The 20,000-nt window shown below is 39.6% G+C and overlaps 1 protein-coding gene across 3 annotated transcripts in view; it reads right to left on the minus strand.

Moving 5' to 3' along the window:
• LOC137616365 (organic cation transporter protein-like) overlaps positions 1-20,000 on the minus strand; it is a 38,828-nt gene that overhangs the window by 10,256 nt on the left and 8,572 nt on the right. For all 3 annotated transcript variants that reach the window (XM_068346037.1, XM_068346035.1, XM_068346036.1), the window contains exons 2-7: positions 14,835-15,154; positions 14,110-14,245; positions 13,094-13,274; positions 3,182-3,285; positions 2,234-2,388; positions 1,481-1,649 (exon numbers count right to left, since the gene is read on the minus strand). In XM_068346037.1, the coding sequence (XP_068202138.1) occupies positions 1,481-1,649; positions 2,234-2,388; positions 3,182-3,285; positions 13,094-13,274; positions 14,110-14,245; positions 14,835-15,048 (959 nt within the window). In that variant the 5' untranslated portion in view covers positions 15,049-15,154. The remainder of the gene's footprint in view (positions 1-1,480; positions 1,650-2,233; positions 2,389-3,181; positions 3,286-13,093; positions 13,275-14,109; positions 14,246-14,834; positions 15,155-20,000) is intronic.

Raw genomic sequence — 20,000 nt, forward strand, 5'->3', positions numbered from 1 at the left:
CTTTAAATTTCGCGGAAATTAATGTTTTCAACTGATAATCAAAACATTAATCAAGTGATTTTGGGTAAATTTATAAGCTATGGTCTTCAACGAAAGTACAACTATCCGGTTACAACAACTGAAAAATAATAATAATAAAAAAAAACTCAACAGCCAAAAGATGAATGGCTTGATACAGTATTAAGCTATAATTGAAGAAAAAACTGATGTTACATTAGACCAAAGAGTAATAATAGCTAGACACATAATTTACGAAGACTAGCATTTTCCACCTTTCACAAGAAAGACATGAATTTCTATATATGTATATATATATATATATATATATATATATATATATATGTATGTATGTATATAAGTAAAACTTGTACATAATCTTAACTAAAGATGAATATTAGTAAAATTTGCATTATTACACAATTATTGGACCACCATTTTACTAGTCAGAGATAGATTTAACTGATTATTATTATTATTATTATTATTATTATTATTATTATTATTACTATTTATATAATATATAATAATAATAATAATAATAATAATAACAATAACAATAAAAATAATAATAATTATTATTATTATCATTATCATTATTATTATTATTATTATTATTATTATCATCATTATTATTATTATTACATACCCAGTTACTGTAGTTGTTAGGGCAAAATACTACATAAAAAGGGAAACTATAGCCTTGTGCGGAAAGCCATATTAAGAAGCAAAGAACAAACTAATGTGAGAAATAAGGGGGAAAACGTAATACTGTATATAACAAATTATAGTATATAAGATGAATTATGAAGTATATCTAATAAAGTAAACAACAAAGAAAAACATATGATTAACAACAGGTCAAGTACCAAACAGGACATGCGTCAGCCAGACCTGTTCAATAATGAAGTAAGGATAATTACAAACGCATATAACGATGTACATAAACATTTAACAACAATAACAAGAAATGCAGCCATTTCTAGTCTACTACAGTCCAAAGGCCTCAGGCATATTTTATTCAGGCTTTGGGTTTGGCCAGTTTTCATCACCACGCTGGCCAATACGGATTAGTGATGGTGGGAGACTTTAGTCTAATTGCTCACAGCAAACCAATCTAGTATGGGTGGCCCTGGTGATATACCGGACTGAGGCTCGAGTCACGCCCAAGCTCGATAGTTTCTTGTAGTGTCTGCTACCTAATCATCCTTGTGAGACAAAGATGAAGGGTTTGGAAGAGTCATCAGCAGCCATTGCCTAGCCTTTCCTGGTCCTAGTTTGGGTGGAGAGGGGGTTTGGGGACTGATCATATTTATATATGATCAGTTTCTATGGCATCGTCCTACTAGCTAGGCAATGAAACTGTCCCTTGCCCCTGCTTTCATGAGAACACTTTACGCCTTAAAAGCTATTCCCACTCATAAACATTCACATACAAGAATTTGATTATGCACATGTAAAGTCAAAACAGGTCTTTACTTACCAATAGTAAGAAAAGAGCAAAATAACCGGCATTGAGTATGCAGTCTGCAACCACCTCCAAGACCTGATGAAGTAAGCTATCCCTGGCACTAACATGTAGCCAACTGCCCACGGCAACACGAAAAGACTTCCAAAGGACGATCGCTGACTGGGCGAACACAGTTCCATGACTAGTTTTTAAAGAAACAAAATTAAAAGTTTATCTGTTTCTCTTCGCGGTGGGGTTGATCACTGATAATTGATCCTACTTATATTAAACTTACTATCATTACCTATATAGAAGCGTCATCACCATAACTATTCCAAAAACAAAACCGCAAAGCTCTATGAATATGCATATACAGTCTATAGACATAATGGTACTGCATGAATTAAAAAAAAGTCAGGAATTCTCTGAGCAAACAGCATTTTCACTGATTTTTGTGATGAATTTAACGGAATTTCTTGTTCATACACGAGACTTTATCGTTATCTTCATTGTTACTATAACTTTTTGTTTATCTAAAATTCTTTACACGCGTCACAAAAAGATATGTAGTTGATCAGTTGCCCCTGAATACTTCTATCTGATTAAATAACCACCTAGACTACTTAAAAGACCCTAATTACTAAGATTCTAATCACTAAGATTATAATTACTAAGACTCTAATTAGTGAGACTGTAATTACTAAACATTCTTAAATCTCTAGATATTTCAGCTATTTCAGTCTACCTTTCAATAGATAAGGAAAATGGTCACCTCCCCTTTCGTACCTTGAATGAAGCACCCGGTATAACATCCGAAATTGAAACACGACACCAAAGTCTTCAAGATCACGTAGAAGATGAAGTTTGGCGAAACGGCGGCAGCCAATCCAGACACCAGACTGAAGAACACGCAGATTAGGATGATGCGTCTTCGACCGAATCTAACGAATGAATAAATAAGTTAACAATTGAATAAATAGATGAATAGACGAACAAAGAAATAAAATGATAGATTTGTGGACAAATAAACAAGTGAACAAAGGAATACTATACCAGGGTATTTAATAAATATGAAATGTAACTTTATAGAGACGCATGATTTAAAGGCCGAAGAATAACTACTTCCTAAAAGCAAACATATTATTGATACTCAAACAAGCTGAGTAAAAATAATTCAAAAGCAACTTTGAGTTATTCCGACGGAAACAAACACAGAGATATACACAAAGTAATTATCTAATGAACATATAAAAGAATGCAATAATATGAATACCGATTTAATGGATAAGTGAACAAAATTTACCAGTAATCGGGTTCTAGTAAGAATAAAAGAAAAAACTGAATAAATAAGAAACTAAACAAAAAATGAGGACTAATTTTGTTGGAGGAATAAATAAGGAAATGGGAGAAAAAGGATTACCATATTGACCACTTTTGGAAAAGAAGTGACAATAAATCTGTTTTTCTTTCATGAGAGAGAGAGAGAGAGAGAGAGAGAGAGAGAGAGAGAGAGAGAGAGAGAGAGAGAGAGAGAGAGAGAATCTTTAGCCACGAAAAGTAGTAAGCCTTTCAGAATCTGGAAAAACAGAAGCAGGCCAAAGTCGAAAGTTTAGTTGTAGTTAGAAAATGGTCATTTGACAGATTGGGAAAGCCACCTGGATTTATTTTATTACATTAGTTAAGCCACTGAATAGTTGAAGAGGATAAAAATATTGTCGAATAGATCACACTTACTTGTCGAGGAGAAATCCGAATGTTGATGCTCCGATTAGTATCCCAGCCTGCGAGGCTGCCTGGGTTGTCGAATACAGCGCTCGACTTTCGCATACCAAGTCCCACTAACCAGAAGAATTTAATAACAATAACATAAGTAACAATTTTAATGAAATTAATAACTATGATAAGAATAGAAAGAGAAAAGAAAAATCATGGTAATAGTAATAATCATTGGAATATAATGTAGACATTAATAAAATACATGTGCCTGTTAGTCTTTCACTCCATCTTTTTCCTTCCTTTCTCTCTCTTCGATAAGACTAATAAGAACAAATAGTCAATGTAAAAAAAAGATCTTCGATCTTTGAATGGGTAACTGCTTCTAAAAACTATGTGCGATAAAAAAAATAATTAAAACATATTAAGAAAATTATTACTTATCTTAACGATATTAACTGAATAATTTATTTTTTTTTTCACCAGTACGACGTGCCACTTCTCTGTATCCATTATTTCATTAAGTAATCGTAGAAGGAAACAAATTTCCGAAATATAATCCCAACAAATTTCTAATTGTCTAGTGCTTTTATGGGCAACACTTTGCATATTGAACGTGATTTTCTATTATACACACACACACACACACACACACACACATATATATATATATATATATATATATATATATATATATATATATATATATATGCAATATATATATATATACATATATGCAATATATATATATATATATATATGCAATATATATATATATATATATACATATATATATATATATATATATATATATATATATATATATATATATTTAGGTGTGTATATATATATATATATATATATATATATATATATATATATATATATATACACATACATATATATATATATATATATATATATATATATATATATAACATATTTTGTCATAGGAAAAATCTATTTTTGGGTAAGCAGCCATGTCGTCCAATATATATACATATATATATATATATATATATATATATATATATATATATATATATATATACATATATATGTGTGTGTGTATATATATATATATATATATATATATATAACGGATTTTGAGCGAAGCGAAAAATCTATTTTTGGGTGAGATGGCCATGTCGTCCTGATGGAAGTTCCTATAGGGTAGCTTCCTAGGGTATATTACAACTACGGCGATATTCCCAGAGAATTTACCTTAAGGTACCAGAATTCTAACTCCTGGAGCGAGTATCCCTCGTGAAAGGGATATCGCGACATATCAGAGGACGTATTCTAGACACGTCACATGGCAATCTACATCCTGGACAGAGATTTCGTCTCGTAGGAGGTGATTGGCGAGATACGAATTCGGGAAAGAAAAAGGGGAGCCGCTCCCAAGGCTTCCCTATCCCCCGATTCGTATGCGTGCCTGGCGCCAATCCTGGCGCCATCTGTATTCCTTGTAGCGTACACGAGGTGCTACAGATACTGTATGTAGGGAGGGGTCCTACAGCCCTTTCTTAGAAAGGCAAGGGCGGGTCCATCAGGACGACATGGCCATCTCGCCCAAAAATAGATTTTTCGCTTCGCTCAAAATCCGTTTTTTGGGCTCAAGCCATGTCGTCCTGATGGAAGTGTGCCAGAGCATTACTGTATCTGTGGATTCTCAGAACGTGCCGTACTCCCGGAGGTAATTTTTTCCCGGTCGACTAGACCTAGAGACCTAAGATGTTACCGTTATACATCTTTTCAACTAACTATAAACTATGTTAGAGCTTCCTGCCCCCTACAGGGAAGAGTCCTACTAGACTCTGGAAAAGTCTCGAAGAGTACATATATCTATGTATGAATACCAGGCAAGCTAATATAGTGGTCTCGCCCTATATTAAGTAAAGCATAGTTTGTATAGAACCACTGCGTCAATATATATTGACCAGTAATCCGCACAATACTTGTATTGGACAAAGGTTTATATCCGCATAGGAAGAAACTAATAAAACCGCCCTCGTCCCTTTATGGGACGGAGTCCTCCCATTAGGGGACTACATAAACCAATGCAACATAGCTTGCATAACAGAACAATTCTATTAGAATTATCCCAGATAAGATACATAGAATTAAAATGCTCAATTATACCAATAAATTGACACAGGTGAAAGAGACGCAAGGTTCTCAAGAACAAGTTTATTGACAGACAATAAACAGACAGGTTAACAACAAATATATATATATATAAAAGAGGATAACCCAAAACTTTAAGCATAAGTATGATAGTAAACAGAACTTGTTTATCTGAAAGAAAAACCATTAAACACCACTTTAATAAGATACCGAGGTATCAAGTCATAAAAGTCTGTATTACAAATCAATCACATTAGCGTTAGAAACGCTCGGCACACATGTCTGAACTTATGCTAGGTTCACCTTTGAAAGAAGGAACAGTCTATGTGGGCACTTGGTGCCCTCATTTAGTTTGAAGTACAGTATGTACCTACACACTCACCCTGGACTTAATCGTCCCAATTAAGACCACTGTTCCTCGCAGAGTTAAACAGTAGGGTTAACTACACGACCCACTGCTACCACAGATCTCTTAAGTTCCTCTACTTGCTTCGCATAGTGGCGAAAGAACACCCTGGAAGACTTCCAGCCCGTGTATGAACGGAGATGTTCAAAATCCATACAATTAAAGAAATTTAGGGATGAGGCAACTTTCCTCGGATCGTGACCTGCGGGTGTACTGTCAGGATCCGCTCTGCGAATAAAATATGTGATTTTCGCTCTGAGTTGATCCAGAGATAAATTTGAGCCTGATGTTTCTCCCCTGAATAGTTGACCACCCTTGAAGTCTGAAGTTCTACGAAGATAGACCTTTAGGCATTCTACTGGACATAGAGATGCATCTTCTTTCAGAGGGCAGATTCTCCAGGGACCCCACCTGTTGGTGGGTAACTCATTCTTGGCGAGAAACGTAGGATCCGGAAACAGGTTCAGATCCCCCCCATCCAGGAACTGAACACGACCTGCCTCTCTCGAGAGGGCTACGATCTCACTAACCCTGGCCCCGGACGCGAGTGCAAATAGGAAAATAACTTTTTGCGTCAAATCCTTTAACGCACATTCTTCATTGCTCAACAGGGAGGTGAAATGAAGAACTTTGTCTAAAGACCATGAGATGGGCTTTGGAGGTGCTGAAGGTCTGAGCCTAGCGCAGGCTTTCTGAACTTTATTAAAGATCTCGTTACCTAGGTCGATCTGGAAGGCAAATAAAATGGGTCTCATCAAAGCAGATTTACACACTGAAATCGTGTTAGCTGCCAACCCTTGGCCATGGAGGTGGATGAAGAAAGATAAGCAGAAGTCTGTTGAGATCTGCGGATTCTTTGCCTTTACTAAGGCCACCCATTTTCTCCAAGATGACTCATATTGCCTTCTAGTCGATTTGCACTTATATTCCTCTAGGAAGTCTATGCTGGCTTTCGAAATCCCGAAACGCTTTCTCACCGCAAGGGCGAGAAAATCATGAGCTGCAGGGTCCGGGTTTTCTGTAATGAAGCGCAGACAGTCGACTTCTGGACTCGCTGGGTCAGAACTGTATGTGGTAGCGGCACGAACTTCATCTGTAGTTCCAACGCCAAGGGGAACCACATACTGTTCGGCCACTTGTGGGCCACTATTGCCGCTACCCCCTTGAAGGATCTCAGTTTGTTGAGGACCCTCAACAGAAGGTTGTGAGGAGGGAACAGATAAATCCTGGACCATCTGTTCCAGTCGAGGGACATTGCGTCCACTGCTTCCGCTAAGGGGTCCTCGTACGGGGACACGTACAGGGGCAACTTCTTGTTGTCTTTCGTCGCAAAGAGGTTTATCTGCAGTTCTGGGACTTGATTCAGAATGAAGGAGAATGATCCTGCGTCTAAGGACCATTCCGACTCTATCGGTGTGAACCTGGATAGAGCGTCCGCTGTCACATTGCGGACTCCTTGAAGGTGAACTGCCGACAGGTACCACTTCTTCTTTTCCGCTAATTGGAAAATGGCTAACATCACTTGGTTGAGAGGTGGTGACCTCGACCCTTGTCGATTCAAGCATCTCACAACCACCTCGCTGTCCATCACCAATCTTATGTGGATCGAGTGACGCGGGGAGACTTTCTTTAAGGTAAGGAGCACTGCCATAGCTTCTAGAAAGTTTATATGAAAGGTCCTGAATAGCTTGGACCAAGTCCCCTGGACTTTTTTCCGATGAGAGTGACCTCCCCATCCCTCCTTTGAGGCGTCTGAGTGAATCGTCATCGACGGGGGAGGTGGCTGAAGAAGAACCGACTTCTTTAGATGTCTGGCTTGGGACCAAGGTCTGAGAAGAGTACGTAGCCGAGGCGGCACTGGTCTTCTCAGATCTCTTCGCGCGTTTGATGCATACCTTCTCCAAACTCCGGTTGCATCCTTTAGCTGTGCTCTTAGCACTGGGTCTGTCACTGAAGCAAACTGGAGAGAGCCTAGTACCCTCTCCTGTTCGCGTCTTGATATCCTTTCGGAATCTAGAAGTCTCTTGACAGAGCCCGCTATCTCCTTCCTTTTCTTCGTCGGGATGGAGAAACTGTGTGACAAAAGGTCCCAGTGGATTCCCAGCCACTGGAACTTTTGGGATGGAGAAAGTCGAGACTTTTTTCTGTTGATCTTGAAGCCTAGGTACTCTAGGAACTGGATCACCTGACTGGAAGCTTGCAAGCATTCGGTCTCGGATGCTGCCCACACCAGCCAGTCGTCCAGGTAGGCTACTACCTGAATTCCCTTTAGGCGTAATTGTTTGAGAGCTGCGCTCGCAAGCTTCGTGAAAATCCTTGGGGCTATGTTTAGCCCGAATGGCATGGCTCTGAAGGCGTATAGTCTCCGTTGTAGCCTGAACCCTAGGTAGGGGGAGAGTCGACGGCTGATTGGAATGTGCCAATAGGCGTCTGACAAGTCTATAGAGACTGAGTATGCCCTCTTGGGCAGTAAGGTCCTTATGTGTTGCAGTGTTAGCATCTTGAATTTGCAATTCACTATGAACTTGTTGAGTGGCGACAAGTCCAGAATGACTCTGAGCTTTTCCGAGTCTTTCTTGGGAACACAAAACAGCCTCCCTTGGAATTTGATGGACTTCACCTTTCGGATCACCTTTTTCTCCAACAGTTCTTGAACGTACTCCTCCAAAACGGGGGTGGAGTGTTGGAAAAACCGAAGGCACGGGGGTGGAGTGCTGTACCAGCTCCAGCCCAGTCCATTCTTGAGTAGGCTTTGGGCCCAGGGATCGAAGGTCCAGCGATCCCAAAATTTCATCAGTCTCCCTCCTACCGGTATCGTTTCACTTGGACTGCCGTCCTGAGGTCTTGCCTCCCTGACCACGACCACCTCTGAATCCACTTCCCCTTGAGGGGCGCCTAGACGAGCCTCTGGCTGCTCCTCTAGGTTTTGCACGAAAGGAAGAAGACTGTCCTTCGAACGTTGGGGTGAATGTGGTTGACTGACCTGGCACAGCCTGGGGTACCCACTGAAAAGTAGTCGGGGTTTGTGCCACCATCTGGGGCACTGGAGGCAATGGCAATTGCAGTTGCTGTTGCTGTCTAAAAGGCTTGGCTGGCCGAGACGGTAGCCTAGTTCTCATATTCTTCCTCTTTGGTTGAGGACCCTCATCCGGGGAAGATTTTCTTTTGATAGCCAGGCCCCACTTCTGGAGAAGGTTTCTATTCTCCACGGCGGCCTTATCAACAACCTCCTTGACCACATCGGTAGGGAAAAGGTCTTTTCCCCAAATGTTGGACGAGATTAACTTCCTTGGCTCGTGTCTCACCGAAGCCCCGGTGAACACGAACTCCCTGCAAGCTCTCCTTGCCTTGACGAAGCCATAAAGGTCCTTCGTCACTGTGGCTAGGTGAGACTTAGCCACTACCATGAACATTTCATGGACCTTGGGGTCACTTGCCATCGTCTCAAGAGTAGTCTGATGAGACATTGAGGCAGCCAGTCTTTCTTTTGTCTCGAACTCTCTTCGTAAAAGAGAGTCGGACAGCTTGGGGAGGTCCTCGCCGAATTGCCGTCCGGCAATATCAGCCTCCAACTTTCCCACTGAGAATGTCAGATGGACATCCTTCCAGTCTTTGTGGTCCATAGGCAGGGCCAGCGACAAGGGTTTACACTCCTCCAGGGAGGGGCAAGGCTTGCCGGCCTCGACTGCCTTTAGGACAGCCGCAAACCCTTTCTGTAAAAAGGGGAAGGCTCTAGCAGGAGAGGACACAAAAGAAGGGAGCTTCTTGCTCAATGCAGCTACCTTCGAGTTAGAGAAGCCCCTCTCTTTCATCGAGGATTAAAGTAGGGCTTGAGCCTTAGCGTGGTCCATAATAATGACCTCCTTCGGCTCTGTCTCCTCCCTTGAAGCTGGTTCTTTTCTCAGCCGGACATAGCAGTCCGGATATGATGCCTTGCTGGGCCAGAATTCTACCTCCTCTAGGGGAACTGAACCCAGCTTATCTGAGATGACGATCTTTCCAGTCGTCATCGGCATGTGCTCAGCATACCTCCATGGGTTAGCATCTGAGCATACGGGAAGGTCTTTCACATTGAGCCTTTTCCGGGGCCCATGTGATTCTGCCAGGGACTGCATACGCAGTTCCATTGCAGCCGCCTTCTCCTGATTCTCCTTCTGCATTTGTTGGATCATTCCAACAATCGAAGAGAGGGCCTGTCCCAGTTCTACTGGGAGACCAGCCGATGTTGAGGGGATAGGCTCCGGAATCTGAACCGGAGTAGCCGACACCTCGTCGACCTCATCCTCTACGACATCCGGGGTTTGAACTTCATCCTGACCTTCTGCCAGGAGGTCTTGTTCCAAACGTTCGTCCAGGTCAGACATCCTGTCATCCAACTGGATGTCTTGCATCGCGACTGCGACTTCCACGTCCACCTGGACTTGATCTTGAGGGATCTCCTCTTGAGGCTGGGGAATCACTGCATCAGCTGATGCCTGGGGAAAAAGATACGCCCTCATCTTCTCACTTGGAAGATAAGGGCCAGAGGTGTTCTTCTTGAAGCCCCTTACCCAAGTACGAAGCTTTTCCCTTGCTATATCCCTTGATTCCGCCGTTCTAGGGGAATCAAAAGCCTCAGTAATCAGGTTAGTGCATACAGTACATACCTGAGGGTCCCAATACTGGAGATCATCCTTGGAGACAGCGCATGCTGCGTGTCTCCTACAACACTCATGTCCGCAGAGGTTCTTGCTGCGGACATTGCAGAAAACATTTCCGCACTTCGGAGGGTCCTCCTGTAAAGAGAAGAAATTTCCATGAGTATCAAGTGAACTATGTATCACTGGATATGCATAGTATAGCATAACAATTCATAAAGGAAAGACACACACTTGTGTTTCCCTCACAACCCATTGTTGCAGCCTTCCAGATAATAAAATCAAAATGGTTTATCTCTTCTAGAGTAACCAATGCAAGGTTTCCAGAGGAAACAGGTGGAGCTCACACCTAAGCAATTATTTTAAAATCCTGGATAATAGACAGGGAAGAACTCAGCTTCCTATCTGAGGGCAACAGCAAAGGGATGTGCAAGAAAACACAATAGTGTTAGAAGATACAGTGCTGTACCAAAACCCTTACTATAGTTTTCTTCTTACTGTATATGCTATACAGAAGAATACTAGTACAGTATAGAGGATGTGTGCCGGCCTGCCTTTGCCGGCCGGCACACACCACAACTAGCTTTAAAGTATACTACTTAACAGCTATAGGGCGGCAGCACTCTGGTTCAAATGCCTGTGCCGGTCGGCAGCAACTGCCGGCCGGTAACAGCCAGTGTTGGCCGGCAATGGCTGCCGGCCAGCAACTACACAAGGTAGTACCCAGCTGCCAGCCACACTCTTGGTGACCGGCAGACAAGGACTGACATAAGCCGGCCGGCAAAGGTACAAGACCGATGCCAGCCGGCAGCAAAAGAACCAGAGGACTACACCTGCCCGGCTGCCGGGACAGATACAGCACTAGAAGAAAATAGAATGGATGCCGGGATAAGAGTGTACACAACCTCCAAGCCCGGCAACCGAAAGAGTGCATATAAGGAAGGGGAGAAACTAATTCAGGCTTCCTTGACCCATGCCGTCCGGCTCTGCCGGCAGGCATGGATGAGGGACCAAGAGAGGTCCGGGCAGCACTCGAAAACATAAGACCCTTGCCGGCCAGCAGCTCTGCCGGCCGGCCAGGGGCTGAGTCAATTCCACATCCTAACCTATACTAGGACCAGAAGTAGAACGACTTACAGTACAGTAAGACCCCTGCCGGCCAGCTCTGCCGGCCGGCAAGGGGCTGAGTCAATTCCACATCCTAACCTATACTAGGTCCAGATGTAGAACGACGTACAGTACAGTATGAAGAAAGAGGGGGAAGGGACAAGAGGGTCCTGCCAACCTTGCTTTAGTGACAGATCACCCGCAGCTAAGAAACTTATCTTAGCCTAAGGGAGATCTAAGGGGAAAGGCCAGCAATACTTGCCAGCTTCCAGAGCACCAAAGCAAGGAAGGCGTTGCTACTCCCAAGGGAAGAACTTATCCTCCCGCGAGAACAGCAACAGGACTAGTCTGGTAGATCACAAAAGAAGGAATCATACTACAGAAACCTTCGGTAGTGACCTAAGGGAGCTAAGCTCCCTTTGTATGTGTTAGGTCAGCGAGGGGGACTCAGCCCCAAGCCAGACAACACAGACTCAGATTAAAAACTCTGTTGTTCTGTCCCTCTTGAACCATACTACAGGAACAGGAAGGTACAGTAACACCCTAGTATAGTTTTATCGAAAATAAATTTCGGAAAAAACCACTTAGGGATAAGCCCAAGGCTTAAACAGAGGGAAAGGGATTGCATACCTTCTCCGAAGAAAAGAAAGCAACCGGGGAGTATGATAAAGTATACTAAGGCTCCATAAGCAACTAGCCTAGGCACCAAGAGAATCGATTACCTAATTCACCGAAACTCACTCGTATACTATCTTGGAAATATTCCACACAGTCTAAAATGTATAAAATATAGCCTAAAGCTTCAATAAAATTTTAATTACACTCGGAAAAACCATAATCATGCATGAAGTACTAGGACCAAACGACTAGGCTACATGGCCTAGCGTAGGCCAGAATGGCGAATACTTCGCCAAATAATACTAAGCACGAAAGGAAATCCTATGTAATGCTAAATAGCTAAAATTTATTAAAGCAAAACAACCAGGAATGTCGCTCTGACTAACTAACTTATACCTAGCGAGCGACAGCGTCCAAGACGCCTCTGGTAGGCTACGGCTCTTGTATCAAAGATTAATCCTATTAATCACTCAAAATTTTACCAAGAGCCTACATTTATACATAACAGACACTATACTCAACTTATCAGAGGCCAACGAAGACGAAGAAGCCATGAAAAGTCGAATAAATCCAAGATTTGCGAGAAAAACAGGAAAAAACACCGAGTTGTTAAGCTACGCAAAAAGGAATACAGATGGCGCCAGGATTGGCGCCAGGCACGCATACGAATCGGGGGATAGGGAAGCCTTGGGAGCGGCTCCCCTTTTTCTTTCCCGAATTCGTATCTCGCCAATCACCTCCTACGAGACGAAATCTCTGTCCAGGATGTAGATTGCCATGTGACGTGTCTAGAATACGTACTCTGATATGTCGCGATATCCCTTTCACGAGGGATACTCGCTCCAGGAGTTAGAATTCTGGTACCTTAAGGTAAATTCGCTGGGAATATCGCCGTAGTTGTAATATACCCTAGGAAGCTACCCTATAGGAACTTCCATCAGGACGACATGGCTTGAGCCCAAAAATACATATATATATTTCTATGAAAACAGAGATAAAGGGAGCTTAAACAGACGACCCAGTCTGACCTCATACCTCGGTAACAATTGTGGACGTGTACTGGCTCGTATTAAACACCCTGGACGAGCAAGGCACGGTCTCAACACTTCCGCTGGAGAGGATTTCGAGCTGTTCCAGGGATTTCTCATAGCCCAAATGAGCCGCGTGAGTGTAGTTGTAGTTGTTGTACTCGCAGAACTTGAGTTCCGTTCTATTCCTGTAAAGGGAGGTGACGTACAGTAGGACACAGGAATTCTTGGTGTATCTCGCTCTGAGGAAGTGCGTCCAGTCACACCCTTACTGCGCGGCAAGTTTCTGTGTTTAGCCCCGTCCACCTCTGCCATCTCCCAACTGCACTATCTGTTTGGTTACTCGGCCCAAAGTAAGGGTATGACACGGTGCACTTCTTCGTAGTGTGGTGTTCCAGGAACTCATGTGTCAAACTGTACTGGAGAATATTGTTTCCTAATATGAAGAATAATAAGGAATAAGGAAAAAAGCTATAAATAGTAAAGGTAGATCGGAAGAAATATAAAATAGTACGTCCTTGAAGTTACAACAAGAAAGTGTAATGGTTCACAAAAAATTCATTATTTATAAATACTTACGTAACATTTCGAATGATATATATAAAGTAAACTTCTGTGATGTGGTAAGTGCCCTTACAATGCTTGATAAATCACCCTTTGGTAAGGAAATTTATCGAACGGTGACTCATACCGGAAGGGATTGCAATATTTACAAAAAATCATTAAAGAAACCAGAGTTCTTATCTTAAGTGAAGTATATCTAGTGTTGATAAATAACATTCGCTATTAGCGTTAGACGAACAGTTCAAATTTATGCATTCCTGTCTATGCATACTGTCTTAATACTCAACAAGAACAGCTATCTTCATTTTCACGGATTTATGTAATGACTTATAGAAGCCTGGGGAGAATTAATTAGATATTTGTATTGGCCTTACACGCATATTTGCACACACAAAAAAAAAAAAAAAAAAAAAAAAAAAAAAAAAAAAAAGTCAGAGGAATAAGAATCTTTGCACTTACCTGGATGGAAGAGAGAGGTCAAAAATCTGTTCTTGCGTCCAATTAGCCTCAGCTAATGAGTCTATGTGGCACCAGTACTCAGGAGTGGCCCCCAGGAATTGGTAGGTTATAGATTGGAGAGTCGACATGAATGTAGCTGAAATGATGTCAGATTCCCCGTGAATACTCATTTTTAGTTATTTTGCGACTCAAGTGAAATATTATACTAACATTAAAAAGTAACTGTAATAATAATGGAACATGGTGGTGGAAGAATGTAAAGCATATAAAGGAATGACTTTATATGTTCTAGATGTGCAACATCATGCTATATGTAAACTACATAAGAAATATGACACTGACTAAATGACCAAAGCTTGGTACATGGAGATATTCAAATGCATTTTTTTAAAATAGAGAAAATGCCCCCCCCCCCCCCCATAAAAAAGGGAAGTATGAGGATCATAGATGATAGATTTCAGTTCCAGTTTCATGTAGAGATGCTCATCAGAACGTTTGGCGGATAACCCCGACCCTAACCATTGTACCCAAACCACACCAATAATCTCCCCAATAAACAGCTTAAACTCACAGGCAGAGGTGAGACTTGACCTGCTATCCATATGATTGCAAGGCCAGTACGTTACCACTGTACTAGATGAAAGGATAAACGGAAAAAAAAATATGAATGCATCATAAACAATAATGATTTACAGAGCCATTGAAATGGCAAAAGTAGTACTTACACATACTACAGATGAGGAAGATCATTATATTCCATCTTCCATTGGTTCCAATGATTTCCAGTAAGTCTTCGAAACTTTTGACGCCAACGATACCTCCAGAGTCATCTAGTTTAAATGTGTCTATGCTCTTATCGTTGGCTTTTCCGGCAGAGGTGGCCTTGTCGCCGCTTCTCTCGTTGCTTTCCTCCATTTTCTTTGTTCCTTCTTCACCCATGAGTGATTTTTTTTTTTGTGAGTTCTATGACACCTCTATATCATAGTTCATTCTATGGACTTCGAGAGAGGATTTACTGAACAGCTATTTGGCAGTTTTTCGGTATCTGTAAAGAAAGTATTTTCAACGTTTGGCTTCAACTTTGTAAAGATATACTGTAGCATAATTTAAGCATAGTCTTTACAATTATTTATATTGTTGTCTGCATAATTATTATATAGATAAATAAATAAGAACTACTCGTGTACTATTTTATTATAAGTGTTGCACAATCATGACTGACTAATAATCCAAGAATGAATAATTATATCGCAATAGTACATTATAAGCGGGTTAATTACACAAAATTGTACATACGAAAATACCCGCAATGGGTTACCTTGGATTTGTCAATTACCTTAATCTTAATTTTGGTACAATATCAATTTCTTTAAACGCATTTTCATGAAAACGATTCCTATTTGACTTCATAATTACCAATGCACGATTTAAAGATCACACATGAATGGCAAAGGCAATGGACAGTGACAATGTCCTAGACTACAGACTGACCATAATATCATATGATCAGCGTCCAAGCACCCTTTCTACCCAAACTAAGACCAGGGTGGGCCAGGCAATAGCTGCAGATGATTCAGCTGGTTGAACTATAGGCTCCCTCAAATACCCACATCATTAGCTCAAAAGGATGGTGAGGGGGCAAACACTACAAAAAACTATCGAGCTTAAGGTAGTTTCGAACCCTAGCCCAGCAGAACGCCAGACAGGGACGTTTCCATATAGGGTACCACAACCCATGTAAAGTTTACAAGAATTTGTTGACTGATGGAATGCCGCAAAGTATCAACACCGGAAATGTGTCATTAGCCATACATGATTTAAACAAAAACTGGGGGTGGGAGACGCAATTGTATTGTTAGCTCATTCTGTTTCAATAGATCCTTTCCCCTTCTCTGTATAATGAAGGGTCACGGGTTGATGGTGAAAATAATAGGTTTAATTCGGAATAATCACGATTTATTCTCTGAAGGTACTTTCCAGTAAATACGGATATCACAAATTTTGTGTATTTGTGTTATCAACATATTTTGTATGTAGTATTCAGTATGTATAAATGGTTTTACAACGGAATAAAAAGGAACTGTAAAGCAATATCAATAACAATTTTTACTATTTAGTAAAAGTAAGAAACGAATGAACTCAGTGTTTTCACTTTCTCTATAAAGTTTATTCTTTAGATGAGTTGGCAACCAAATATTCCTATTTGCGTCACTCCTAAAGAAACAAAGATAAATGAAAAATACAATGGCCAGGGAGAGCAAGTTTTATTCAAAAAGGAAACAGAAGGTCATTCTCTGAACCTCTGAGAGAGAGAGAGAGAGAGAGAGAGAGAGAGAGAGAGAGAGAGAGAGAGAGAGAGAGAGAGAGAGAGAGAGATTTTTGTTTTTTATGCATATATTGATTACGTTTCTGTACTGCCACCGCACAGATTCAATCATTGTGCTAATATACTTTTTAACTTTGATTCCTCTGTAATTTTCTATCAATAACTGTTTCCCGACTTTATTTTCCTTGCAATCTCCTCCTTGATTTCTCAATTGGCCGGATGAACTCAATGAAAGTGGTTAGAAAAATAAATCTGAAATTCTCTCTCTCTCTCTCTCTCTCTCTCTCTCTCTCTCTCTCTCTCTCTCTCTCTCTCTCCTCCTCCTCTCTCTCTCTCTCTCCTCCTCCTCTCTCTCTCTCTCTCTCTCTCTCCTCCTCCTCCTCATCATCATGCTAAATGACCTCACGCTGAACTTTCTATTTGAACAAATGACTTTGCACTTGCCTACCCTTTCTCCGTCTCCTTTGAGTACAGCCCATTATTCTATAAATTCTAAGTCTTTGATATCTCCCTCTTCAAAAAAACCTTGAAAGAAAAAATCCAATTGCTATTTTGGAAATTCCTTGTTATATGCAACTCCATGATAAAGTAATGAGTTACACATTTACTTACTTGGACGCTTGCTGTTTGGTTTTGATTTGATGGGGATCAATGCTCTTTATTCTAATGAATTCGAAATAGAAGAAAATAAAAAGAAACGTAACCGAAATCATCGCTTTCTTTAATTAATATTGATAATCTGTTTTCCTGAAATAAATATTTTTAAAAATGTGAATGTGATCCGCATTTTTTGATCATTTGACCTGAATTAGATAATTGCTTTTACCGGTGACTAACTTCTTTCGACTGATATGTTAAAGAATGAGAGAATGATCGGCAGTTTTATCAATGGACAGTTTCTCCTGAAGCTTTGCGAGAAGTTAAAGGATGTAGAATTGAAGCAAGTGTGTCATTCGTTCCTTGAAACATCAGTCTTTCTTTCACCTTGATTTTGAAATGCATTTAATTTGTAACGTTTTTGAAACGGAATTAATTTGCTCATTGGGATTCTTGAATCTACTGCCAGCGAAGTTTTTCATTCAGATTTCACTGCAAATAATTACAAAAGCCTACGTTTCTATATTAGAATATTATTTTGGTGGTAATAATTTTTTTTTCATGAATCCCACTGTAATATGCCTCTTGAATTCCTTAATTTTTAACTCTTTTGAATGTCGGTTATTTCTTCATTTCACAGTGTTTGGTGACATTGCTTCCCTTGCGAAGCAGTACTAAACTTTGCATTTCTTACACTGGAATATTAAAAATATGAGAATTTACTATCTTTGTGTGATTATATACACACACTTCGTGTGTGTGTATGTATATATGTATGTATATATATATATATATATATATGTATATATATACACATATATATATATATATATATATATATATATATATATATATATATATATATATATATATATTAGCAAAAGGCCACAGGACTTGCAAAGTTTGCTTACCAGAAGTCATCAAATATCACATGAGGTTTGGCTCAAAATAAATAAAAAAAAAAAAGACAGAGATGATGAGAACGGAATATGCAATGGAAGATGAAATATCATTGGAGGTAGAAAGGATTAATGAGGTGGAATCATTTAAATATTTAGGAATTGTGATTTCTAGTACTAGGTTTTTAGAATTGGAGTTAAATGAAAAATTGAAAAAAGTAAATCAGACAATAGGTAGGTTAAGGAAAATTTGGAAATCAAATCGCCTGAAATTACATGGAAAAGTCAGGCTATATATCAGTTTAGTAAGATCGGTGTTACTGTATGGACATGAGTCGTAGTATGACAAAGAAACAATATCCAACAGATTTTGTAGATTTGAGAACAAAGCCCTCAAAAGAATATTGGGAGTTAAATGGCAGGACAGGATTAGAAATGAAACTAAAAGAGGGATTACTCAAGTGCCATATGTGGATGAGATCATGTTGAGGGTAGATGGAGATGGTTTAGGCATGCTCTTCGCAATACCCAAGAGAGATTAGTTCACCAAACTGGGCTCCACAAGGCACTAGAAGAGTTGAAAGACCCAGGCCTACATGAAGTGTGAAGTAGGAGATGATGAATGGAGAAGTATTGATTTAAAAGCTCAAGATAAGAGACGAATGGTGAAATCTAACTGAGGCCCTTTGCATCTATAGGCGTGGGGGAGATGAGGATGATGATAATTATACACACGCAGACATTTATGTATATATATATATATATATATATATATATATATATATATATATATATATATATATATATATATATATATATATATATATATATATATATATATATATATATATATATATATGTGTGTGTGTGTGTGTGTGTGTATGTGTAAAAACAAGATACAGACATGAAAAGAAAAAAACATAAACATTTATCACTTAAGCTCACATTTTTCATTAAATTTCAATAGGTAGGAAATGCTTATTTAAAGTCTTTGATTTACCTTCAAGTAAAACAAATGGTCGTATATTCATTTGCTTGTTTAATATCATTGATATATGAACTATATAGTTCTTTCCCATTTCCAATACACTTCCTACGGCTATTAAAATTTGTCATGATGGAATTAGATAATGTTTAAAAGTTAAATGACGTTCGTAAATTACTTTCATTCATGTTACCTTTTTTTTTGTAATAAAAGAAAATAGTTATATTCAATGTTGTCTTCTGAAGGTGAATCTAATTATTGATAGTATTATCTTTTTCAACGCAGAACTCAGCGAATATAAAAGGTTCTGATTCTGTTGTTTAACAGTCCAGTTACTCTCAAAGTTGCCATAGTGATGATGTTTGATAGCAACATCCGAGAGCAGAAGAGATGAAGGTTGATGATCGTACCCAACTAATTCTACCACATGAACGGAGAGATCATATTATGGTGTGATTCGCGTTAATATTTACACCAACGGTGGATTATATTTAGAGGAAGACAGAGAGATAATGAGTACATATATTATACGATTCTATGAAATATCAGGAGGATATTTTATTTCATTTCTCAATTTCAACTTTGTGTTGTGGACTGTAACCATTTTTCAGATGAGTGAGAATGTACGCTGGTTTAATAACTCAGTAGTCTGAGAGAGGAAGGGGGTACTCAGACCTATTGGCTATTTTTGTGACTACACGACTTTCTATCTTTCTTTCTCACTACATTATTTCACTTTTTTTCTTTAAATACTGTGCATTTATAACAGTTTTGATTTAGGTTAAGAAATATTTTTTTTTTGTTCTCTTTCCTAACAACACAAAAAGAAAACGGAGCACTTCCTCACAGAAAACGAAACAACCCAATGTCCAGAAATGTACGCTCATTCCCACGCTCATATATACACGTACGGAGAATCGCCCAGCTAATCACATTCATTCATTTCCCTTTTATATAACATAATAACCACAGTAGTCGGGAAGTTTTGCGAAGACGAACTTTCATCCGGGAGCGCTCGACCTTGACATCAAAGAGTTTATAATCGCTTCACAACATCCGGCGAGGAGGCTTACGATGATTGTTT

This window comes from Palaemon carinicauda, chromosome 22 (assembly GCF_036898095.1).
Source record: "Palaemon carinicauda isolate YSFRI2023 chromosome 22, ASM3689809v2, whole genome shotgun sequence".
NCBI classification, from domain to species: Eukaryota; Metazoa; Arthropoda; class Malacostraca; order Decapoda; family Palaemonidae; genus Palaemon; species Palaemon carinicauda.